At 39.2% G+C, this 26,473-nt stretch overlaps 3 protein-coding genes across 4 annotated transcripts; all 3 read right to left on the bottom strand.

Annotated features, from left to right (window-relative positions):
* Window positions 1-307: 307 nt before the first annotated feature.
* LOC311490718 (amyloid-beta A4 precursor protein-binding family A member 3) lies at window positions 308-8,838 on the bottom strand. The gene is made up of 11 exons (XM_084548359.1): window positions 8,589-8,838; window positions 6,573-7,586; window positions 6,125-6,155; window positions 5,858-6,003; window positions 5,589-5,675; window positions 4,422-4,601; window positions 3,436-3,615; window positions 2,477-2,689; window positions 1,490-1,609; window positions 1,104-1,244; window positions 308-986 (listed from the first exon to the last, which is right to left on the bottom strand). The coding sequence occupies exons 2-11, from the start codon at window positions 7,470-7,472 to the stop codon at window positions 915-917; spliced, it is 2,070 nt and encodes a 689-aa protein (XP_084404485.1). The 5' UTR covers window positions 7,473-7,586; window positions 8,589-8,838; the 3' UTR covers window positions 308-914.
* A 270-nt stretch (window positions 8,839-9,108) lies between these two features.
* Window positions 9,109-13,139, bottom strand: pex11g (peroxisomal biogenesis factor 11 gamma). The gene is made up of 5 exons (XM_084548362.1): window positions 12,881-13,139; window positions 11,854-12,051; window positions 11,527-11,705; window positions 10,814-10,882; window positions 9,109-10,730 (listed from the first exon to the last, which is right to left on the bottom strand). Exons 1-5 carry the CDS (start codon window positions 12,941-12,943, stop codon window positions 10,517-10,519), a joined length of 723 nt encoding a protein of 240 aa, XP_084404488.1. The 5' UTR covers window positions 12,944-13,139; the 3' UTR covers window positions 9,109-10,516.
* Window positions 13,140-14,152: 1,013 nt separating this feature from the next.
* LOC311490719 (FYN-binding protein 1) lies at window positions 14,153-25,597 on the bottom strand. 2 transcript variants are annotated; one of them, XM_084548360.1, is made up of 16 exons: window positions 25,386-25,597; window positions 20,770-21,352; window positions 20,301-20,421; window positions 19,883-19,938; window positions 19,699-19,736; window positions 19,448-19,479; window positions 18,803-18,935; window positions 18,542-18,704; window positions 17,511-17,661; window positions 17,298-17,314; window positions 16,933-16,978; window positions 16,675-16,717; window positions 16,238-16,400; window positions 15,198-15,231; window positions 14,839-14,876; window positions 14,153-14,730 (listed from the first exon to the last, which is right to left on the bottom strand). In XM_084548360.1, the coding sequence occupies exons 1-16, from the start codon at window positions 25,386-25,388 to the stop codon at window positions 14,693-14,695; spliced, it is 1,659 nt and encodes a 552-aa protein (XP_084404486.1). In that variant the 5' UTR covers window positions 25,389-25,597; the 3' UTR covers window positions 14,153-14,692. The 2 variants fall into 2 exon arrangements, with proteins under 2 accessions (XP_084404486.1, XP_084404487.1); XM_084548361.1 differs by having other exon boundaries at window positions 20,301-20,418.
* Window positions 25,598-26,473: the final 876 nt, after the last annotated feature.

The raw sequence follows: 26,473 nt of genomic DNA, 5'->3' as shown, positions 1-26,473 counted from the left end.
ACATTCAGGTTGGATAAAGACATGATTTATTCGCACAAAGCAGCGCAAACCATTATAAATTAAACGTTTAACTAATTAAAAAAATGTTTAATTCCATTCCATCTGCAGTTACTGCATTATTAAAAGATATTAACGTATCGATTTTATATATTTTCAGTACACATTGCACTGTTAATATCTGTAACTCATCTAAAAGGCATGCAATTTGTTTTTAAAACGTTTAATTTCTAAGTAGCCATTAGTACAAAATAATCTGAAACTGAACTACGACCATAGAGACTCAATAAACACTGTAACACCAAGAAGATATCTTAGAGATCATTTTAATCAACATCCAAAAGACAAGATTCTTAAAAAATATAAGCGTCTCTATCAAATGAACCAGTTACCATTAATTGTGCATGATATCTGGCTCATGTCAGGCACAGTCAGTGAAGCATTTTGTAAATGAACCAGAGCACTGCAGCAAGTAGCCTTCTTGTGACAGACACTTGTTGGTATGTATGTTTATACAAAAGGACTGGAAGTACATGACCACGAAACAAACGCACACTGGCACAGTATGCACACCAGACTGGAACAGTCATGAAGTGTTTGATACCGTGGGCAAGTTAGTGAAGTCAAAAAGTGTTGTGCTTATGCATTATTGTAAGTCAGCTACTGCCTGAACAGTTAAATATCTGATAAATATTAATGACAGCTACCATCGATCCCTGTCATTTTAAAATAGGCTTTCATATTGAAATGTACTTTACATCTTCAAAATATAGCTAGTCTAGTTTGTGGTATTCAGTGGTGTGACAGCAGCCTGTAACTAGCTGTATGATCAATTGCATATTATTTTCTGAGTTTGGCAGAAGCTCATTTAGCTTGAACACTGTGCAGTATAGTTGTCCTTGTGAAACAGGAAGCGCTCAAAGAAACACTGGCTGCTCTTGTCCTGTTAAGAGTCGATATGTTGAGGCAGGCATCGTCTTCAAGTGAATCTGTCCGGAAAGAGAAAGATCCAAGTTTACACCAGCAATGTGTTATGATGATATCCATAAGTGCCCCAAACAAAGGAGATGAAAATCTCGCATTATAAGAATGTCATCACTCCTCACCTCTCCAACAGCATTTGTGAGAATCTGAATGATCTTGTCATGCGGTGTCGCAACAACACTCTGCCCATTGATTTCAATGATGCGATGCCCAACACGTATTCCTCCTCTCTCTGCTATACCACCCCGCATCAGACTGCAGATCTGCAACAGAGAAGGACAGACACTGAATATACTGACCGCATAACAAAGGACCTGGAATGATCTTTGGATTCATTTAGTTAGATTTCCCTTTATTTCAAAAAGGAAATTAAACACATTCCTACTTTAAAGCTAACAAGTAAAATCAGTGTCAGGAGTTAAAGGGAAGTTTTATCCATTGTGTCAGGAGTTAAGAGAAGTTTTATCCATTTTATAGTGACTCAATAAAAACATAAATATTGACATACAATGCCGTCTTCCACACTGAAGCCCAGTTGATACTTGGGGTCTGGTCTCTTGATTATTGCCATGGTGACTGGAGGGCAGTGGACGATGCTGAGCTTCACATACTTCTGGTTTTTCAAGTCCTGAGTGAAAGAAAAGTTAAAAACTACAAGTTAGGATGATAATTATAGCAGCATTTGTTTCATGTGGTTTCTGTGTAGATGAATCTATCTGAGGTCTGACACGAACTATTAGTTTCCTGACAAATTACTGGATTGATGCCTTAAAAACAAACAGTACTTGTTATAAGGTGATAACAACATCAATGTCGTGGAAGAAGCATATGCGAATTAAACCACTCCTTCCCCCGTCTGATCATGGGATGAACACTAAAATGAACTTAATAGTGTCCATGTACATACTGTAGCAATAATTATAAGACATGAAAACTAAAGGTTGGTATAGAGAGATCCCATTACAGTCCTAATCCAAAGAAATAAGGAAATTAACCTTGAGGAATTTACCTCATGTTACTAATTAAATATAAATATCAGCATAATTTAGGCAAAACTGAGACAAACTAAGTCACATGAAATAAATCTGATGATAATAAGTCAATATAATATTATGATGGAGGATTGTGTGGGTCCCTAACATAATGACGTGATAGACAGGTAGTTCTACTTTGACAGGAAGATAGCTCTGTCAACTCTTAACAATTCAATTCTTGAAATTTGAAATGTTGAGCACAAAATAACTGCTTAAAACTATTTAAGTCAACGATACTGATATTGGTCCTGAAACCCCAAACAAATCCTTCAGCCACTGTTAAATCAATGCAACCAATGAAGCCACAGTGCCACCTAGTGTATGCTAAGGACAGCACACTGGTTGTGTAAAGGGACGCTCAGTGGGTCATACTATACAGAGAAGACTGTCATTTCAAAGGCATTTTTATTGTTTTATATTATAGTATAGCATTATTATAATCGCTTGTATTCTCTGCTTACCCGGAGGATGTTCTGGCAGGTGGTGATGGGCAGACCCACCATGCTGGTGCCATTAACAGACATGATTCGGTCACCGATGCTGAGCTCGCCACAGCGCTCAGCCGGGCCTCCGTGAAGGAGGTTGGCCACCACCACTGTGGGAAGGATGGAGCCCCAGCCCGACTCCACCACCGCTAGTCCCAAGATCTCTCCAGGAGCCTTGGTAATGACAACCTGAACCACAGACACAGGGAGATTTTTTTAACAGTGGTGAGATATACTATAATACTACACTGATTGCCTTAAATGAAAGTTAAGCTCTAGTTGCACTTCACAATAAACAGCGGTAAGTATTAAGACAGGCAGCCGGGGCATTCATTTTTCACATATGTAAAAGCCTCCCGGGTGGAGATATTCTACACTACTTCTCTGTTACATGGAGTTAAAAGAAGCAAAGATGTGTCTTAAAAGTTATGATCATTCATACTCCCCTATTTAAGGGTTGATGAACTCAGGCAGATAAAACAAGAACAAACTAAGGAGACATATGGACAGTGTGGAGGAGCAGAATATGCTGCAGTGAAAGTTTAAAAAGCTTATTTGGAGATTCTGATGTTTAATTTGCAGTGAAAGTGGGTCACCATTAGAAGAAATTGTAGCTACTATGAATCAAAACTGACTACAGCTGCCACAATATGTTAAAAAGCAAACTAAGCAATTTGTAAAGCTGCCTTTCAAGTCTTTACAAAGATTCCCTGCCACCTACTGTATATCTCACATATACAGGCCAGTTTGAATAAGGAACCATGACCACTTGTTGTTTCTCTTGAAGAAACAACAAGAGCTCGTATTTCATGATAGCAACTGTGCTTGAAATGACACTATTACGAGTCAAAATTGTGCGAGGAGTTTGTTACTAGGTCGTTTCAATATTTTTGGTTTGTATTTTGTGTGAGGGCGCGAGGTGTCACTCTGCTTACGTCTCGGAGGTTCTGCGAGTCAGAGAAGTGGGCCAGATCTCCGTTGTAGAGCTCCTGACTTTCCAGGTAGTCACTGTACTCGCCCGGCTTCAGATCGCTGGCCTTGATGCCATTGGTCTGGAGGAACTGCTGGTAAGCCACTCCAAACGCCTGCCCGATAGCCTGGGCTATGATCTGAGCCTGTGTGAAGAGACAGGGTTCAACATTGTTGTTATGATCAGTCTACTGGGAAACCACGCATTTAAAATGAAAGTGAATTTGTTAAATAAATTTCTTCCTGCACTTCCATTTTCATACAAACAAACTAAAGCAAATCGGTTAATTTGCAAAAATAAAATAAATAAATAAACAGTACAGCAAAGACAAATCTCACAGCTTGAAACTAAAGCTTAACAAAAAAGGTCTGAAAAGGAATTTAACTTTTCTGTAAGAGGTAATAATTTTTTTTTAACAGTGTCAGTTATTTGTCATACTGTCTTGTTGTCACCCACTGTAAACCTTTATGTTTTATAAACCGAGTATAAACAAAACCTTTCACATTGAATGAGTTCAGATGAGAAGAAAATAGTCAGCGGAAGCAGTGGCCATATAGCCTACGGTATCCCGCAGCTAATTAGTTACTAAAAGAAACTCTTCTTCCTCCTATTCAGTGTTGCCAACTATGGGAAACTGGGACAACAGCCAGACATTTTCACATTCAGAGGAACTCACTGACTGTCTGAGGGAAGGAAACGAGGCCAAGCCGAGACTGAAACTGTGGTCAGCCACATTTGATGGGAGATACAACATTTTGTATCGCAAGAGACACTTTAATATTGTCTAAAATTGTTTGCATTATTGTGTATGAAGAAAAAAATCATAAAATCACAGCGAATGTTTGGGTCGAGGATTCAAAACAACAGAGCCAAGATGGAAAACATCATGCCAAGCTTGACTTCCCTCCAGGATGTGAACATAGACTAAAACCCTTCAGCTAACGGACTCACATCCTCGGAGGAGAAGACATGGCAGATCATTAAGCACTTCTTCTGAGACGCTGAGGATGATGATGATGAGGAAGGGTCACCCTCCTGCCCTTTGCGTTTCCTTCGTGCCATCAGGACCACGATGTCGCCAATGTCGGCTATGTAAGAGATCATCTGCAGAGCGTGATCCATCATGGCTTCCTGAGTGGAAACAGGACACAAGTGGGTTAATATTAGTAGAAAGAGAGAGAAGACGCGAAGGTTGGATTTGCAACATGCCGAGACTTGAAACTTGGAGGAGATAGACAACTGATCCAATGAATACAATGAGCAACGCCACACATTTTTTCCCTCTTAGTCAGTTAGAGTACAGCGGCCCGGCATTATACTTACTAGAGACATTCATACAGAATAATTAATATAATAAGACCATGCTCTTTACACACTTTTCAGCCAGTGCTAAAACAAAGTCTTTGCACATTAGTCTATCTGCAGTAAAGATATTACTTCAAACGTCTGGCCCAGCAGACCAACATAAAACAGTACATATACTTATATATATATTTTTATGTTTATGAGAAGAAGTGAGGCGTTATGAGTGAGGAACAACCAGCCATGAAAAGAGGGAGATGACAGTCAAGTGACCCACTTTTACTTTCCTGACAACTCAACCACACAGTGGAGGGAAAATAGACTCCACTATTACTGCAGCATTACTGCAGAGGCCTCATATTAAACCACCACCCAGTTCTATATTAAGAAGTCCTGCTGCGGGAGCTTAGCTTGAAGGTGAACATTAAGAAGTGCAACGCTGCTTTAGAAAAGGATGTACGCACTTAAAATATAACCCTGAATTTAAAGGCATTTCACAAATTAGCACATGGTCATGCTATTGGAGCAAGTAGGAATATAAATCGTGAAAAATAATCGTGACTATAAGTGTATCGAAGCAGTGCAAGGTTCGCACATACATTTTTGCATGCATCTTTTTTGTTATTAATCGTCACATTATTTAAAACCTTAACAAAATGGTACAAGTTACATAATTAATACTACATGGCGCCGACTTATTTTATACAACTGATTGGTAATGCAAAAGAAAATGATAATGTGGTATTGAAATTAACAAAAGTGCAAGAAGAAAGGGAAATCAACATATTTGTTTGATACTTGATGAACTTAAAGTACCTGTGTGTCGGCTGTGAGCACTTTGATTCGTTGAGTAGAGATGAACAGATCAACTTCTGTCATTGGCTGAGACTCTCCCTCTGGAGCCTAAAACAAACAAACAAAATGCAGTCACACTGGTTGTACTATAACAAGAGTGGGCTGAATATCAAACGAAAGCTCTGGTTACTGAGATGAGTACATACCACGTGTGTGATCAACACCAAGAGCAACCCATGATATTCACGATAAGCTGGCGGTTTTGGTAAACGTCGTTCTCATAAATTTACCTTTATTCGGTCCACAGCCTCCTGAGCCTGAGTCATCCGAGCGTTTGTCGACGGGTTCTTCTCTGATTTGAGCTGAGTGGAGCCCAGATACTTGGCACCAAATATCACTCCATCCAACAGGTCTTCAGGGTCACAAGGACCAGGAACTAAACGGCAACACATAATGCATTCAATAACGACTCTTTCCATTGTCAACACCATATTCTACACATTATATTTCTGTTAAAAAAAAAAAGAAGAAGAAGCAAACTATAAAGACTGTCTCACCGTCTTTATAAGAAGGACGGTCATCGGCACTCTAAAATGACAGCATAAAGATAAAGGTCATGAATTAAAGACAAGATCCAATCCGTCGTCTCACAAAAAATAGCTCTTACTGGTTAAGGGCAGTTAATAGTTGATTTATATATATAGTGCTTGACTTGATTGTTGGTTGTAGCTTTACAGATACAAAAGGAAAGCTATCTTACTGGCATGGCCTGGTAACTAATGATGAGCACATTTACAATTTTTGACTTTATTCGTATTTAGTCATTAACAGATAAAATCCTGAAATATGTCAGAAGATAAACACACAATTTCCTTTTAGTTGTTAAATATTTGAAACTTATGCAAGTAACAACTGGCCTTCTGTAGAGAAACAGAAAATGAATAATAAATGAATGTTAAAGTCAATTAATTAGCATTTAGCACTGATTATATTAAAAGGACAGACCTGCTCGCTCTCTGCAGCAGCTTCTTCCTCTGGAGGTTCCTCCCCCAGCTTCATCCACACCGGCTCAGGATACTCATCATCAGGCAGAGAGGCGAGAGAGTCGTCCCTGTGTCGACCGTTTCCGTGATGCCTCCAGAACCTCTGAGCGTCCTCCTGGCTGTAGGAAACTGACACTACCGCGTCCACCTCCCCTCTGTGGGGCAGAGGTGTGGGATGGGGTGCAGCGCTGATCTCTGTGCACTGCAGCAGTCCCAGCAGGTCTCTCTGGTGGCTCTCAGAGAACAGCAGCCCTGTGGTTTCAGTGCTGTTGTCCGTCTCTAGATAGGGAGCACAGGCATTCAGCTCAGAGCGTCCAGAGTAGTGATGGTGTGGTGGTGTCCGATGAGTGGGAGGAGGCTCGTCACCCATTAGCTGGAGCTGGCCGAGCAGGGTGTGGATGCGGCTGTGGTCTTCATCACCTGATATTCTTCTAGCAAAATCAGCTTCTTCTTGAGCGTCTCTAGATGTCACCTCCTCCTGATCTTCCTCTACACCCACCAGTTCTTCAACCCTCACCTCTTCCTCAGCTGCCAACTCCACGTCGGTATCCTGGACTAACTCGACAACATTTCCTACAAGCTCCCGCTGGTTTGCATCAAGTGGAGTCAAAATGTCTCTCGCATCCAAAGGCAGCAACACCGACGCACCCAGACTTGCCTTGTCCAGACTGCCAACTGAGGGCTGCAGGCCGGGGTCGTCCAGATCTTCTGCTGAGCCTGCTTCGCTAGAGGAGTCCGACCTCCAGTCTAAGGGAGGAGGCTCGATCAGATTGTAGGAATCTTGATCCTCAGCCCCCGGGGCTCTACTAACAGGGCCCGAGTCGGTAAACAGGAAGCCAGGGGGTGCAGAGGCTGAGTCCATTTTGTCAGAAAGCCTGTCAGAGGAAAACTGGCATAACTGTGTTGACTCCCGACTGAGACGTAGCAGGTCTTATCAGGAAGGTTGCCCAAAGTGTTTTCGACAAGCTGAATGACCCTGCAATTAAATATCAAAAAGCACATTGTTAGTATTGATTCCAGAAAAAAGAAAAATGGCATGTGTAGACTGTATGAGCTAGAGGCAGCACTATCTGAAGTACAATCATTCAACACCTCAAGGCCAGCAAGATAGAAAGAGCTGCCTAAGGGTCAAAGTGCATGCACAACAAGTACAATATACTACTGCCAGAGAACACACTGCTTCATAATAGCAATAATACCACTTATATGTGTATCAATATACCATAAAACCTGGGAAGCAATACAGCCTCGTAAATATGCTCCAATTTACGATAAAGCGCACACCAGACTTCATTCAAAAACTGTTACATTTAAGGATTTTGTCCTCATCTGTAAAGGTATTGTCATTAAACAAACGCTTAAGACTCATTATTATCTACCTAAAGGTATTTTTGTAAATTCGGCAAACATATAACCAACCTGGCAGCCACTGATAAAATAAAAAAAATTAAAAATAAAATCCCAGTACTGATACTTGTTTGCATCACTTAAATCGATCTCGTCCCTAAACGAAATAAATACAGATAGCCATACATTTACATTTTACAGATTTACACAGTGCTGGGATTTTATTTGGTGGATGTAATGTCTAAGTGCCGACAGTTAGATCGGATGGCATTAACTTTACGGCTGCAGCAACTTAAACAACAAGAAAACTTTAAATACAGAAAATCTTAATGGACACTGGAATAGGCACATCAGCCTGCACACAAACGATAAGCAGACAGATGCGAGCTACTTAATTTTACAGGGACATCAACAGAGGAAAATAAATAAACAATATGTAGAAAAAATAAAAATAAAAATAGGAACTGAAACCAAGACAAGTGATTTGGCTAACATCACTTAGCAGTTTAATTAGCTTGAAGCTAACTCCCGGGCTAGCGTTAACTGAAAAGGAGCCGCATTGACAAGACCTAGAAATAAAACTGGAAATTTAAAACACGGTAGTTTAAGCGGTGAAAAGATGATCTCTCGCCTGATGTTTTAAGTCTTTCACGGTTTCCTTGAATCCACAAAGAGACTCCTGTGGGTGCCACGACTGATGAGTTGACCTGGGTTGGAATTTGAAGCTCTTCCCAAACTTTGCCTTTGTTTTATTCGTCATAATAAATAAAAAAACGCTCCGTCAAATGCAGCAATTCCACATAATCCGCAGGTAAGAAACAGTCACGGAGTAAAGATGAGTTTTCCACTCATAGTTGCTGCTGCTGTTGTCGACTGACAGCTTTTATTTATTGGCTGACTCTGTAGTTGGGATGCGTTCAAGTCTTCCCGTAGATTCCTAAATCAGCATCATTTTCTCGGGTTATTTTTGTTTTTCTGCGTATCCTTACAGACCTATAAACACGACAGAACCATAAAATATTTATTTATATTTTATTTTCCAAATCAAGTGTTACAAACAAGTCCAGTAAGAAAATGTATGCATGTGTTATACTAAAAATCCTAAAATAACGATCCAATTTATAAATAATAAACTTTAAAAAAGACGGAGTACTCCCGGTGTTGGCTTTTCTGTGTTTATAATTTCATTTTATAAAGATTAAAGGCAGATTTACTTTTGTAAAATGAAAAGTCATTTTATTTTGGTACTCAAGAATTAAAAAGTCAGTATAGTTTCTTTAATTCCCTTACGTTCGATAGCACCTGAACGCCACGGTACGATACGTCAACTGCTAACGTGTTGAATGTTCCAGTCCCGCTTAATCAAAAGTCGATAGTTTGATCGAGAGTTTCTTTTAAGTTTTTATGATAGTTCACAATCTAAAATGATTTCGCTATTTAGTTGATTTATATTTCAAGAAACCTTTGCCCAGTTTTACCACTAATACAGCGTGTTTTCCACTTAAGGATCTTCAGGTAAAGTCAACTAAATGAGCAATTAGGAGTGAATATATCCAAAAGAGGACATACAGAACATTTTAAAATTTAAAATTGTTTTACGTTTGAATCAGTGAACAGTTTCTATCCATTCTTACCAATAACACAGACCATTTCAATGCAAAATGTCCTCACTGAGCATACCAAACTCAAGTCGGACGTTTTGTAAATCAAATATTTCTTAATCAAATTTCACAAGTTACTAAAGTGTAGCTTGAGGACATTACACACTTTTAACAAACACTGAGTCGCTCTTTAAAAACGATGTGATTTTAGATGAAGCACCCAAATGATCACAATAACAAAAAGCATATAGTAAATTCACAGTGTATGGATTGTGTCTCCAAGGCAACTATTTACTTGATACATGATTTTTGACAAAAAACTCAACCTGTGACCTGCCAGGAAGAGGATGTAGTCTTGGATGATATTGTGGACTGACAAACACATGTAACGAGGCGTCTCCTCCACAGGCAAAATAAAGTTGTGCTAAAGACAATTCATATCAATCATTTAACCTCATCATGGCTTCAACTGTCAAATAGGACCTGAACCCTTGTTACTAAAAACCTATAGTTTACTATAATACGATGTAGTACTTTCATCAGCATTTAATGACGCATAAATTAAATAAAAATCTGTTATAAAATACAAAGTAAATGGCAGCATATGTAATCAATTATTCTTGTCATTAAATCTTTCCTCACTTAAACTGCTGACTAACATCTCAAAATACATGTAAATACTGATTTTTTTTGTCACTTTCTCATGAGGCTTTTAGTTACATATCATTGAGCACATTCATGATTGCCTACAGGTAGTGTTAAGAAGTTTGAATATTTGGAAACAGGTCCAAATGCTTTTGATTTTACATATGTTAAAATTAATCTCCACAGACAGTCTGACTGTAGTCTGATCAAATCAATGATCTGCCATGGATCCTTTCCATCCTTATCCAGTGATTATCCATCATTTCTTCAGCGGGAATCAAAGCGTAACATCTGTTCTTCAGTGAGATGAAGACTATGTACTTTCAGCCTGGTCACTGTCGCCGGAGTTCATCTGGATTAAACCAATCAGAGAGGAGGTGGTGCCCAGGAGACCCACCAGCCAGGTAGGGAACCGTCCCGCCCACAAGAAGCCGGGCGGCATCCAGTGAATGGCGTTGCTGAGGTCGGCCATGCTGCTGAGGATGGACAGCACCTCCCCCCGCACCTTCCTGCGGAGCTGAGAGCGACTGCGGGAGAAGTATTTCTTTTATTTAGAACATGTCGTTTTTGACAACAGATTTGTTTGCATTAACTGCACAGAAATACACACCTGCTGCCTCCAACGCCCCTTTCAAACTTCTTCAGCTTTTTCTTCAATAGCAGCAGAACTCGGAGGGATCTAAAGAGCGAAAGATTCACAGGAAACTCAGACAGAAGGTGTTAGATTAATACTTTAGTGATAGCTCACCGGGGAAAAGGAGGATCAAAACAAATTCCTCCAATTACAAGTGAGTATCTGGCTGCCAACAGACACTAGTCATATGAGTTTCGGGTGTTTCAGGTGAGCACTGTCCACAAAGGTTGCTATAAAAACCTCAACTTGACACCAGAACTGAAGAGTGGTTGGATGATGAAACCACTTCAAGAAAACCCAACAAGTCCTGTTGCCTTTGGTTTAGTTCAAACATCTAGTAATTCATTTCTTCATCTCTTGATTCTTTCTGACTTTCCCAATTTCTACTGAGTACAAGTATTTGAAAACAAGACACAAATATGAAATCTCTATAAAAGTAGTTTTACAGAAGAGGTGGGTAGTTTTTAGCAAACATTACTCAAGCATGTGAATATACTGGAACTTATTTTAACTTGTGGTTTGATACATGCTGCTACTGCACTTCAATATCTGTACGTTTGACAACAATAGGAGAAATAAGACATATAAGTCATAGTTTTATTTTTAAATTCACTGTACAAAGCAAGTATGAATTCAGTTTATCCTTTAAGTGTTATTCAGGGCATTCGTTTCTAGACAGATGATCTCACCTGAGGATTCCCAGCAGCAGCGAGGCCCCCCACAGCACCGTGCTGAACAGCCACCATTTATCCGACTTCACACTGATGAGTTCAGCGTCAGCGGCCCAGGCGATGTGTTCACAGGGGTAGTAGAGCTGATCAGCAACATTGGTCAGCACTGAAATCCAGCGAACGACTGCGTCCTCCTCCTTTGAAAGATGTAAAAGATGTATCAAGGCTTTTCATTTTTTACAGGATAACACACAGAATTCACCAGATTATTTTACAGTCAACAAAACTAGCGGTGCAGATAATATGCAACAAGAATGATCAGAGTGCTGTTGTGCGATGAATCACCTCGGCCCCGAGCCCGTAGCTGTGGGAGTAGGCCAGCATGGAGAGATCATCGAACAGCCTCAGCACCGTCCGGCAGTTGCTGAGCTGAGCAGAAAACAGCAGCAGACTTTTCCCGAGCCGGTGGGATGAAACATCTGTTTCCGCCTTCCGAGATAGAGCTCCCCCGATCAGCTGAGAGCTGTAACAGACCGTCCTGATCTGCAAAGACAAATACAGAGAATAAAACACAGGACAGGAGTGGTTGTCAAAGAGGAGACTTTGCTGTCAGAAATAAAATATAAATGATTATTTATTTATTTATCATGTGATATGTTTTGAGGCTGACATAAATCTCCGTGTATGCATATTTTGGAAGATTTTATTATTCATCAAAAAAGAGAGTGAAAAATACACACTTTGAAATATTTAAAAGCTGTTTAAACAACCGAGAAAACATCCTAGAGTTAACAGGTAATCCTTAATGCTTTGTGAAGGTTATTTCTTGGAAAGAAGCTGCAGAGGCTCTGGGCCAAGATTAATTTAACAGAAAAAAAAAATACATAACACGTGAGAATTCTTCAATATTTCAAAACTTGGCAACAGAAGCTACTGTTTGGTCGACAAAACGCCTGAAATTACTGGAAAAGGCAAACACAGGTTCAAAGAGTTCAATACAGTAACTTCAAATAAATAGCCTTCTGATTGTTAGATTCAAAACCCAAAAGGAGAATATTCAACATTTTGCCTGAAACGTGGCTCAAATAATTAATTCCATTATCAAAATACAAGCTTATTATAAAATAAATGTAAGAAATAAAGGGTTTAATAGCCCTTTTTAATAATGTTATTACTGGAAATGGTTCACATGGCGTAATTCCTGAGATATGAATCGTCTAAAGTCGTTTTAACACATTTAAAGTCACAGTGAACTCTAACTGATGCTGAAACTGCTCATACGCGACAAATGAAATCTTTAATCAACTATAACTGATTGTACAGGAACAACAGTAGGTGTTTGTTTACATGATGCAGCTCAGTGAACACTCACCACTTTATCTCTTCCCCTGTAGGACTCCAGCATCTGGACCAAAGACTCCACGCACGGCTGCATGTCTGCTCCACAACAATTTATTTCTAAATAAATAAATAAATTAACCCGTGAAGCTTCTGCACAGCATCCCCAGTTTCTACCGTTCTCACTGAAAACTGAAAACGCTCCCAGCTGGACTTTGAAACAGGAAGTGGTCACAGCAGACTCAAGTAGAGGATCGTCGAGTCAATCGAACTTCTTCTTCTTCTACTGCTGCTGGTGCAGCGGCTTCTGCTGCTTCTTCTTCTCCTAAAAAGAGCAACGGTGTGCTGCTGCCCTCCTCAGTTCATAAAATGTAATTTATACTTCGACAACAGCCTTATACAGTACTGTACTGTACTATCTACGGTCCACACTGTATTTTACCCTTTTTAACATTTTTGATAAAACTTGGAATCAGGATCAACATTAGTTGTGTTTGTGTGTTTTTACAAAAAACTCTTAATTTCAAAATAAAAACAGATTCCTATAAAGTAAAGCCCCTGTCTTTCTTCTCTATTACTATTCATGTGCTACTACTGTGTAGCATGCTTTTAGCCGCGCGGCCCTCTCTCCTCCTTATTAGTGTAGACCTGTGTCCTGGAGTTGGCTGTTTCTGATCTGTGGAACTACATATTCATCTGTGGCCCTGGCCTCATCATCCCGTCTTCATCACTGACAGTTATCCATTCCTACTTGAATTCATAATTACCCAGCCTGCTTATAATAGGTCTTACATTCATACCTTATACCAGATAACTCACCTTTGATAAAACTATTTTTGCCACTATTTTGTTTTATGCCCCCACATTCTTGTTTATCGCTATGATAGTGACGTTATGAGCACTCTGCACACCCACTATACCTTTCTACTATTAATATTCTGAATGCCAACTCTATCCATTCTTTTTTTTTTCCATTATCAATCTCTCATGTACCGTAATATGAATCAGCCATATCTTGCATCATGTTTATTTTTGTACCCTTGTTATTGATGCTAAAATCAGTAAGGACTGCGTATAGGATTAAGTCTGAAACAAAGTTTTGAAAGGTTGCATTTTTTATAAATCTGTCACAATCGATCAGACACGGTGGTGGTTCTGTTGTGGTGGGGGCGTATTTGGCTTCATGATTTGGTCAAACGCATCAGCGTTTTCAACATTCAGCAAGACAAAGGCACTCAACATAAGACCAAATGATTTTCTACAAACTGTCACATCTGTTCGTTTGATCAAAAAAAGGACACGAACATCAGAAAAAAGTACCGTATTTATTTTTTTAAATTATCTCAGGAGCTGAGAAGTACACAAAGCAACAGAAATAGTGTGTTCATGTTCTATACAAGCAGTTTGACAAACAACGCAAAAATGACAAGTTTGTTATTCTCAGCGTCAGACCTTATGTGTGGGGCTGCGTGTGTGCACCTACATCTGCTTAAAAAAAGAAACTCCCCATCAGTCATTAAACTTCAGTTTTAGGGTGAGTATTCAGGAAATAAATATAATGTCCTTGGTCACTTGGTTTTGCATATATATCGTTTTATTTAGTTTGAGTTTTGTTAGTTTGTTTGTTTGTTTAAGCGCTAGCCACAAATGATGTTCTTCTCATTTGAAATGGACAAAAAAATATATATACATAACCTATGTTGAGTTATCTACAGACTGTTCTCCATCTAAACGTGATTTTCAGTTTACTGCGTCCAGTTTGAATGATAGCTTACGTATTAAGACAGTTTGATTATTTTTTCTCTTTTACAGTTTGCCAGTGTGTGTGTGTTTAGTTTGACATGATTCAGTAATTATTGTGCGAAGAGTCATTGTCGTAAACATCTGAAACAGAAATAAGAAGGTTTTAATTTAATTAAAAAAATGGATTTAAGTGTAAAACAAACACAAGGGAACATATATTTATTACAGAACACGGAAATTCAAACTCACCATTCGAATAGTCGACGTCGTCGTAGATATCTCCCTCCCTGCAAAAATAAGTAAATAAATAAATGTTAAAATGTGGGCTGAAAAGTTATTTTCAAGCAATAATAGATTAAAATCTAGACACTGTATGTGCATGTGCAGTGTATACAGGTATTCCCATATTTATTGTATTTTTGTATATATCTATCCTTTAAATTATTCATTTTTGTTTATGCACACGTGAAAACAACACCAAAAAAATATATTTTCAAATCGCTATAAGTGTGTACAAAAGAGTGATTCGTTATTTATTTATGGAGTAAAGAGACCGAATTAAGGCGATGTTAATGGAGTCACATGTGATCGGAAGGCGAGTCACTTACATTTGAAGAAGAAGAGATCTGCTCACATAACCATCTGAGAGACAAGGAACAAAAGGAGAGATTATTGCTTTGGATAATATCATTAAACACCATTTATAGCACCTTAAGTTCTGTAATTATTATTTTATATCATCTGATAAACACTAGTCACCGCAAATGGCCCATAGTGGGAGGGGAAAGGGGAATTTCACAGAAGCAAATCTGATGTATGCATTACTTTTCATAGTGTTTAGATTAATAAAATTATCTATATATTTATATAAATTAACACTGAGGCCGTGATTTGGAGGCGAGGCTGGAGGATTCACAGAGATCAAGTCACATTTTACAGTAAACACGTGTGTGACACTGTCATAACTCGCATTCGTATTTTTGAGTAAAGACCAAAAACACACTCTGTAAGGTTGCGGTGACCTTTAACCGTTAAATTCATATCAGCTCATCCTTGAACAGTCAAACATTTCCACTCAGTGTGAAGAAATTTCTTCCAGGCATTGCTGGGACATCATGGTTACAAGAAGAGGGCAGATGCACGGACAGACAACCGGAAAACATAACGCTTGGCCACATCTATTGCTATGGAATCATGAAAACTACAGATTAAATCCAACTGGGATCTGACAGTAATGAAACATAAAGCTCTTAATTCGTGTTCCGGGTAAGGGAAAGTTGTTATTATTATACTCAAAGAAAACTACACGGGAAGTATATCCTCAGAGAACCACTGGGAGTTTTAATCCACTAGACAATAAATGCTTTTGAACTCATTAAATATTTGAGGAGTCTCCTCAAATATTATCTTCCTGGACATCTGAATCAAATGTTTGTTGCTTGATGATGTTCTTACGGAATATGCGGCTGCAGCCGAATATAAACTCTTGACCTGTTCATAAAAACCTCTCTGAGCATTAGGTAACTCTTACAACATTAACGAGCTCTTCCTGTTTTTTTTATAAGCCACTCATCCCGATAAACAGCTTGTGTCTGTATTACACGCTGCAGCTTGTAACAATAACCACAGAGGTGACTTGTCCACGTACATTTTCCATGACTGTTGCGACACAGAGCTTTCTTGTTGCCAATGAACTGGATGACGTCCACAACCTCTCCCTGAGTCACATGGAGATCTTTTCCTCCTGGTTTCTTTATGATGCAGTTGGGATCCACCATCATGGTGTGTTGCACCTTGAGCGGTCCGTCGTACTGGGGAAACAAGAGTCACAGCGGTCAGTCGATTTTTAAAATATTCGCATGTGTAAATGCTGTATTGTTTCCTTTTGTGCTGTACAAGAGGTTCCTCAGGGATCAGTCCTGGGTCCTGATCTTTTCTCTTTACACACTGTACTATATGCACCGTGTTACTACTAAAATTACTCTCTTACAAACAAACATTTGATTTCATTTCTGTGCAGATGACACTTTGCTTTATCAACCACTAAACAAAATGATCTCGTGTGAAAGTTTAAATGCTGTTTACCTTGAATTTTTTTCTTAGCTCCTTCTCAACTTTGGGATCAATGCTGGAAGAAATGATTTGATGATTTAACAATTAATCACAAATAAGCACACAAACAGATTTATGAACAACACACTTCTGACATGGATTATTAAAACACAAAATAAAGTGAATCTCTTTTTCTAATTGAAATTCTAATTGAATTTTTCTAATTAATCTGGTCTTGTCACTCAACAGATCTATTAAAACTTGTGGACTGAATCAGATGCCAACAGATACCTGATTTCAAGTGGTGGAGGCGGGAATTCAACGTCATCGTAATCATCTGAGGAGCAAACAAAAAGTGCAGTTAAAGTGAAACTAAAAATATTTTGTCCTTTTCTACTGGGACACATTATAAATATAATGATTAAACAAACTGTTCTGAACATTAATCATCATTGAAAGTTGTGAGAAAACTAATGCAAGCCATAATATAAATCAGCCCAGGAGCTGAGTAAAGAGAAAGTTCATTAACAAATCAGTGTTTTTTACTAAAAGAAAACATCAATTAAACAAAGAACAAATTATTCTGACTGTGTTAGCTATGTGATAATAATTGGCATTAATCCTAATCTGCCAGCAAGCGGTTTGATGTCACTTACCCTCATCTCCAGTCATGCTGCAGATTAAAGGAAACACAACCAACATGTTAGTTGAAGCAGTCGTATTTGAAACTGAAGAGGCAGTTCAACCAAACCGTAGGAGTTACAGAGAAACAAATCACTGATACTCTCAACATATTTGTTGACGTTTTTTTCTCACACTAATAACGAAACATCAGTTTGGCAGGATGAACATAATCTACTGTCTTGTACCTGTCTCTGTTGTTGGACTCCATATTTATCGGCGCTGGCGGGTCTGGAGGCGGAGGAGGTAAGCCTGATGTTTCTAATTTCCTGGACTGAAGCACTTTGCGCTTCACAGCCTCATAGTCAATATCCACGCAAGTGTTGCTGATGTATCCATCTGCAACAAAATGCAACAACAAAAGGAGACGATGAGGATTTACAGCGACTGAATTAATCAGCCAAACAGAAAGGCCGATAACGATGTGTTTGTCCCAGTTTATTTAAGAGACTGTTCGTCATTAAAACAGCCTGATAAGTTCAGAGGAGACGGTGGCCTTAGTGACGGTAGTATTCATATCGGGAGAAATGGAGGAAAAAAAGAAGACGTAGGTTGGGGTGGATGGATGGGTTGACTAAGAACTGAACTTTAGTACAATTCAATTTAGTACTTAATGAGCTTACTCTAAATTTAACAAAACTTTTGCATTTGCACTCTCACAACTTGAGAACATGTCTTTTAAACCAGACATCTATGCGAAACCCTTGACACTTCAGCCAACTTTAATGTGTAATACACATATGGTATAAAATATTTTAATCATGTATATACAGAGTATAATGGGTAGTTGAAATACATATTTCTTTTCAACCAGTGTCACATAAATCGGCTTGAAAAGTATTTTAAGCTGCAGCAACTCTTACCTGATGCTGCAAAGACACACAGCAACATAGCAAGTGCTATCACACAAATATATTAGTGTTCAAATGTCTAATTTCTTTGTGCAGAAAATGCTACCCTTCTGTGTATTGTTGTCTTTTTTTTTACTTGTCTTCTATCCTTTGTACTACATGCTAGAAGAAGAAAAAAACAAAAACAAAGAGACAAAGCCTCAAAGATCTACAGATATTTAAAGCAGAGTTGAGTATCATCTGCATAACGTGACATATTAGGTTTCATATACCACAGTCCTTTGAAGATCATTAGCAAGCATTTCTGCCTCGTCTACAAGGTTGATATAGCTAAGTGAATTTGCCGAGAGGTGAAGCTAGGAACTCACAGTTTCCATTCAGGGAGCGAGCCAACCACTTTCCTCCCGGGTTATTCTTCACACGGAGGATCTCCACACTCTCCCCTTGTCGAACACTGAGATCCAGTTTCCCTTCTCCGTACCAGTCATGTCGAACTTTGGCTGTATGAAGAACCTCTATCTCGCCTTGAAGCTACAGAGGGAGAGAAATATTTTTTTAAAAAAAGTAGTAAGACTACAGAAATGAAATGAAATTTAGATGTTTCAAAGCATATATATCCGCTTCCTTACTTGAAAGTTCTTCTTCAACTCCTGCTGTTTTTTCTGACGCGCTATCTGTTCTTTCTTCTCCTGTTCCTGCTGCTTTTTTAGGTCTTTCTTGTTTTTCTTCTCAGCCGTAAAGCGATTCTCCTCTGCTTGGTCCCTATAAAGAAATCACAATAAAAACAAAAATAAGAAATTACTTGTCACCTTTTAATTTAATTCAGAATTTCCTAGCTTCGTTACTTTTAATTCCTTGAATGCGTAGGTTTTCCGGGACATAAAAGTTCAAGTCGTAACACGATCACCTATTTGCATAATATGCAGTAAAAGCTAAACATTCACTTCATTGCATTTCAGTTGTTTCCAGTAAGCCCACAGTTTGACAACCCCTCCCTCAATTTAGTCACAATATCCTGTTTATAGTAAATGACAAACACTGAGGCAGGTATCCTTGCAATTCATTGTTTTGAAGCAGCATCAGTGCAACAGGCTGTAACTTGAATAGCTGTGGCTTTTTAGTAACAACTTTTCAGTGGCGGCTTTTGTACTTTGCACAAGCAGAGAAAGAAAGAATATAAAAAGTATCCTGACCTATGGTCACACTCTACTTTTGGCTAATCGAGAACTCATTAGAGACAGGCTTAATGGTGAAGGCAGAACGCTTATACTTACTCATCGATAAACTCATACACATCATCATCGTCCTGCAAGAGAAAATATAATAATTCAGTACCTTTTGTGTCTCATAACGGACTAAGGTTCACAGACCTATTAAAAGATAGAGCGAGTGTACACTGGAATTTGAACTTTATTAGCTTATTTATTTATAGTTTTGAGGAACAGTTCAGCGTGTTCTCTCAAAAAGAGCCACCTGGCCTTCATTTTATAGTAAGTTGAATTTCGGTTTCTTTTTCTGCACTTACCCCATCCATACACTGTGAGCTGTTTTCACTGCAGGACTCTGCAAAGTTACACAATACACAGTTGTGTCTTAAATTCGAAATCGTCCCACCATGTTTTCTCACAGGATGCATGCAAAGCAAAATAATAAAGGACAGATATCGTAGCTTCAATTAATTGCTGAAAGAACAAAACCGTGTTATTTACCATTTTGATCAAAGCTTGCAATATCATCGTAGGTGTCCTGGTCATCGTCAATGTCCCTGCAATCAAATAAATAAGCGTGTAATCGTTATTCAGGAAGGTTTTTGCTTCATTTTTATCTGTGCTGACAATCCAAAATGCTCAACCCAAGCTTTGTCCCCACCATTTGGACAGCATTGTGTGTCTTTTAAAAAAATATTTGGAGCTGGAAATGAGTCGCATCTATGCTTGCAGCACACATAAGAAGCAAATAACGTAGAAAACTTTTAGAAAAACATTTTGTCATCATTTGAACTTTATAAAACTGTCATTTAGTCTGGCTTCTGTGCTTTACTCACACACAATTTCCTGATCAAGATTCTTAAAGGTGCAAATTGAGTTTTCTGTAAAAGCATCATGCTGTGAAGCTGCAAACACTCACACAGAGGCCATTTGCCGCGGCAGTTTGCTGGGTTTGCTGTCACGTTGTGGAGGTTGCGGACGAGTAACCACTGCTGGCGAAGACTGTCTTCTTTGACTGTCTGCTGAGCCGGGCAAGCCTGCTGGTACAACCGGAGAAAAGGTTTTAATATGAAATGAAAAATTAGACCAAGAACCAGCAAAAAATGATCTTAGATGTCCTTTTTTCTTTGTTTTACAAACCTTTGCTGCTATTAAGTTGGACAATCTCAAATAAAATTAAGCACGCAAACTTCCAGTTGCAGTTAACACAACATATACTAATTTTACGACTAATTTTAAACAAAAAGAACATCCATCAAAGAAAAACACTTTAGGACAGAGAGATAAAAGGGAAGAAATTCACAAAAACTAATGTCTAAATCTTCTGCACTTATTTAAGATGAGTGGTAGGTTATTAAAAACGTGGGCGAATAAGTCAGAGAGCTTACCGTTGCTTCTCCTCCCCATATAGGGCTTCAGGTTGACATTGGGAGGCCGTTTGGGTTTCAAAGGCAGGGGTCCCAGAGGGGGCAGTGGCTTCCTCAGAGGGACCACATCTCCTGCACTCCTTTGTCGGGGCTGCAGTCGAAAGGGATGAGGGCTGGAGGGAGACGGTGCAGCGATGTGAGCAGGAGGCAGAGCTGGACCTGGAGACGGTTTGATACCAGGAGGCATCTGGTGCCTCAGCATAATGTTCTGTAGCATCTCCCCCGTCTGCTTGATCTTGTTGGCGTCTGGCGGCAGAAATGGTGCTCTGGGTCCAGAACTGGGAGGCGGTCGAGGGAAAGAAGGTCTGGGGGAGGAGGTCGCCAATGGCTCTGCCCTCGGGAACCTCACCAGTCCTGGGCCAGCCAAAGGAGGAGGCACTGTGGGTGAGAGTCTGTGAGCCAGCTCGCTCTCTGTCACTGGCAGGATTGCCCTCCCAAACCCAGGTCGTGGAGATTTTGGTGAGCCGCTGTCTCTGCTGCTGGTGTCCGAGGTGCTGGGGTTGTTGAACCTGGCCCTCAGACCCTTTACATCAACGCCGTCTCCCTGAGAACAACACAGGAGCACAAACTCATCGGCAGCTGCTCTGATTCTGAAGCAGGAAGTTAGCAGCACAGCACACAGCAAGGCATGCACCCTACGCTCACAAACACACACACACCACTCGACAAACCCCTACGCTATCTTTACAAAGTGAGAATGCACAGTGCAACAACACTGTTTCCTGACTGTTTTGATCTTCACGGCGCTGATAAATCTTCGCAACAAGGAACCGAAAGCCTTTTAGCGATTAACAAGAATTTTTGTGGAAGAAAACGTGGGGATGAACCTTTTCTCTCAAAACAAATCTTGAATCAGAGTAATGAAAGCATCAGAATAGATGTGTGAGCGCAAAACTAGTCTAATTGTTTATAAGATCAAGGCAGGAAGCTATTGGCAGGTTGAAAGTTATTACAGCTTCTGGTCATTTTATAAAGCGCAGTAACACACACTAACATTCTGACACTGTAGATTATAAAATACTCATTGTTAGAAGTTTTATAATCAGAAGCTGATTGCCCTTAACATCACTGCAGGTGTCCCACAAGGAACTATACTTGGATCACTTTTGTTTTGTTTTTATATTAATTATCTGTCTTCTGTTTGTCCTGGAGCTGCGGAGATCAAACTGTACGCTGACGATGCAGTGATTTATATTGTACAAACCAGAGAGCTGCTTCATAACTTTCTAAAACAATTACAATAAATCAGTTATGTATCTGAAAACGCCCATGTACCACCAGATATGCTGTTATCAGCTACAGAGTTAACGTGTCTGCATGTCTAGACTATGTCAAATGAGTCAAAATGAGTAATTTTAGACGTATTATGAAGCGATAGTGAACATTAACTATGATCTTTCTGCATTTCACATTTTATCTGACAAGCCAGGCGCTCGTCTACAGGTTTACAAGCACAATCATTTTGCATGATAATATCAGACAGTGGGCATCTACTAGCACCAATTGGCATGAGTCAAAACCCTGGACGGCTTTGTGGCCAGTTGGCTACGTGCACAGAGCGGTGGTGACGTACTTCTGGGAAAATATGAGCCAGCCAATTCTCTTCCGGCATCCCTTTGTTTACTGTATTTAGCTGGTGTTTTCTCAGAGTTATGACCATGTCTTTGTGTCAAGTATCCAGCAAATACAACTAGTAATTACCTTTCACGCCTTTGCGTCCGATGTGTAAAACAGGCGAAAGTGTACGTTGAATCGGTGCAGTCCTGTTTCTCTTTTTAAATGGCGAATACAGTCTACTGCTACTTGCTCATATGAAGAGTTATTTTCTCTCATGCAGACGTAGACCATAGCTTGTAGTTTTGACCTGCGCTCAAGAGACATGTCTTCAAGAGGCCACGTAAGTTGACGTTCGACGCCTCCACTTCTTTGAAGTTGGTTTGCTGTTTCTGGGCCTTCATTTGTCACGCAAAGAACAGGCACTTGGATTACCACCAGAGGAGAATGCACTGTTCGTTTCTCAGAAAATACAGTCACACAGCTTATTAATGAGATCTATACTGGTTCACTGGTACATTAGAGAGTATTTTCTGCTGCCTTCCCGTTGTGTTTTCTTTGTCCTTCATATAGTCACGGTAGGTTTTGTTCGTTGGTTCCTAATTATGGTTGTGTTGCATTCTTTGTTAAGTCATATAGATTCAGATTCAGAAAAAAAGGTGCATTAAAAAAACACTTTAAGATAGGAGAATCCTTAAGTTACATATTAAGCTAAGGAAAGTCTTCAGATAAGAGTCTGTTGTAAGTGTGTGTGTGTGTGCGTGGTCGGGTTATGTTTGGGGGTTCACATGTTAGGCCACCTTTTTAAAAACCGGCCAGGGACAACCAATGAACATTAAGCCAAATGGTTAACTCTGGGTCATTTACAATTCACAGGGCACCGTCCATTTATAATAACTGGCTAAATTACATTAAAATGAGATCCAAGCTAACACTGCTCAGTTTGAAGATTCATGTACAGACAGGTGACAAAATGTTCCAAAGCACAATATGGTGTTTGTACCTATTTACATCTGGAAGCTGTATTTGAGGTGTAGTCACATGTCCACCTGTGTTCTTTCATATTTTAGGCATTTACAGTCAAGCAATAACATGCAAACCAGAGCTCGTAAATGTATATCACTTACAGGTGAGCATAAGAGTGTTTTTTTAACCGTCATACTGTGACTTCTTTCATTTTTGTGGGGGTATTCACCTTCACTGTGCACCATGCACTGACATCAATCTCTTACTCATTAAGCTGGAAGTTCACAAGTCATTTCCGGTCTGGTTTGTCGAACTGAACTGCACCAGACTGCTGCCCTCTTAATGGTTGGTATCATCAGTAATGTTTTTAACCGTCTCTTCTCGGCTTTCTAAACATGAAAGCTGATTAAAGTGCACGGTCCCCAAATAAAAGACGCATGTTTTTATGACGACATGTTCATTGAGGATGAACAGCAAACTTTTCAGTCATCACAACAGGAAATCAGTCATATTTTTGTTCATATGCTGTAGTTGTCATTTTCACTTTCACAACGTAACACAGAGAGGGAAGTTTAAATGAAGGAATTAGATTTAAATCCTGCCCATCACAGACAGAAAGAATCTGATTGGATTAGTTGAAGTTAGCAGTCAAAAAACTATTTTTTTTCACAACAGCGTGCCACGATGTGTAAATAAGTGTTGTGCAACATAGTGAATAAAACAAACTCTCCCACACTGTCGATAAAATTACAACGTAAAGTAAGAACACCATCTATTGTTGGCACATTTTAAGTCATAAGCGAACAGAAGAAGGGGAGCAGGAAACGCTCACAACCACACGCCTCTGTACCTGGGCCTGTATCCTGCACTGGTTACCATAGAAACGCCCTTTGCCGCTCCTGGGCCAATGAGCTGCAAGCCCTGCACAAGCTCTCTCTCTCTCTTTTTTTTTTTTTTTAAATGGGGTTGCCGTGTCTCTCTCTCTCTCCTCTCTCTCTCTCTCTCTCTCTCTCTCTCTCTCTCTCTCTCTCTCATTGCAAAGAAGAAAGGAAACACTTTTTTTCTCCACACCACAAAACACGTAGGGTTGCACTTTCAGTCAGCGAGTGCCCGCTGCAGAAAACTGTGTGTGTGTGTTGCCTCCTTTCGGCACGGTAACTCTGAAGGTCATAAAACAGTTTTGCCACAGACTGTCGCTGTGCTGCAGGTGTGCAGTAGAGAAAAACAGCACATTATCCATCTGTAATAAGCTAAATCCGACTTGTTCTTTTAAATAGGTTCGCCGTTTGGCAGCGTTGAGCCCTCAGACTCAGAAATAATCACTCAAACCTATTGGTAATATTTGAACAGAACACCTTACAAATCTGTAAATCCCTTTGAATTGCACTAACCTACTAAAGTTTGACTGAATATTTAATTAACTAGATTAATTAAATTGTTTCTTTGTTGCCACCCTAACAAAAAATACACCTTACCTATTTTAGAATATATATATACATATATGACTACAACACCATATATAATTTTAGAGCAGTCGAGAGGAAGCCTCACTGATCTCACTGTGAATCATTAACTGATGGCAGTTGTCTTTTATCACTCCCCACACAAACATTGGATTCTTTCATCAAATCCAACTTCCTCCTTTCTGTTTTTACCCCCACTGTGGAAGTAGTAAATAACTCAGAAGAGAACTCATAGAGAGCAAACAAACACACTGATGTTTTAGTGGACTTATGGATTCGCCATTTCACTTTACCGTCAGTAAACCAGACGGTAAAGTTTTGAAGTTCAATGAGTTACGTTCATGGCTATGAGAGAATTAAACTGAAGGTAGACCAATGGAGAAACAGTCAAATATGTTGAGAGTGTTAAAAACGATAAAAATCAAGTTATTCACAAGACGTTGGTCAGGAAGAAATGACCAGACACTAACAGCCAGCACTAGAAGAGAAGAGATAAAGGTGCAATGGAGGCATTTTTACTCATTCTATTAAGTGGAAACATTACAAAACTACCACAAAGCCTCTTGGTTAACATTTTAAAAAACAACATCTTACCATGTTTGCCTTGAATGGTGAACTATTGCTGGAGAAACGGGTCCATATCAAGCAGTCACTCAGTATCCATACTGCTGCTGCTGCTGCTGCAGCTACATGACCTATGTCAGTAAACTTAGAGCAAATGAGGAAATGCTCTGCAATTCAGTGTGGGCAACAAGGTGGCCTGAGTGACACAACATGGGATTAACAGCAGAAACATGATGTCAGCCAGGATGTTTCATTTCTTCCTAAAAGGTCAGATTTCTTATTATGATTTTGGCAACGTGCACAACGTGCATCCAGACATGTCAAGTAAAGCAAAGTAAAACTGAAATTGAATGGTTTTCTGTCTTGTTTATTTTATCTGAATGTGTGAAATGAAGAAAGTTAGAAAAGACAAATAGGTCAATTTAGACAACAAAAGACAAAAAAGATATTTGAGGAAAATAAAAAAAAATATATAAAAAATGGGTTTCCTCGTACATTACGCACGTTTTTAATGTTTGGCTCAAGTTCAAGTTGGCTCAATCTAAAATCATCTCTCTCCATAGCCTATGTCACAAATCACAAATTTCCCCTAGGGACTTTACACCATAGCATAGTTATACAACATCCTCTGACCTTATACATCGGTTTTAGACAAAGAAAGACTCCTCAAAAACACAGCGCAGCATTCGAACTGATTAAACTGTAGTTAATTCAATGTGGACAAGGTGTAGCAACTAGCAGAAAGCAAACAAAACAAAAGTAATTTCAATAAATCACACATTTTCATGCTGTATTGGGTAATAAATGAGCAGCGGAAAAGAAGTATGATTCAAATGAACAGCTGATATTAATGCTACTTTGCAATTTAGGGACATATTTTATGTGAAAATGATCATATTAATATATTTTCCAGTTTAATCAGACACTGACTGATGTGATTTAATGTATTATAAATATCTGACTATGTAATAAAGAATAAATGTCAGCATTCATGAAAATCTACAAATTGATGTTGCTACTACTATAAAAAGCTGCTGTCTTTACCTATACACTTACTCAAACATAATACTGCTGCATAGATTTAGAACTAAATCATTGTGTTTCAACTTTTAAGCATA

The sequence above is a fragment of the Chelon labrosus genome (genome assembly GCF_963514085.1).
Source record: "Chelon labrosus genome assembly, chromosome: 7".
Taxonomy (NCBI): Eukaryota; Metazoa; Chordata; class Actinopteri; order Mugiliformes; family Mugilidae; genus Chelon; species Chelon labrosus.
Note: the sequence above shows the minus strand (reverse complement) of the source record. Positions and strands in the feature narration are given on the sequence as shown.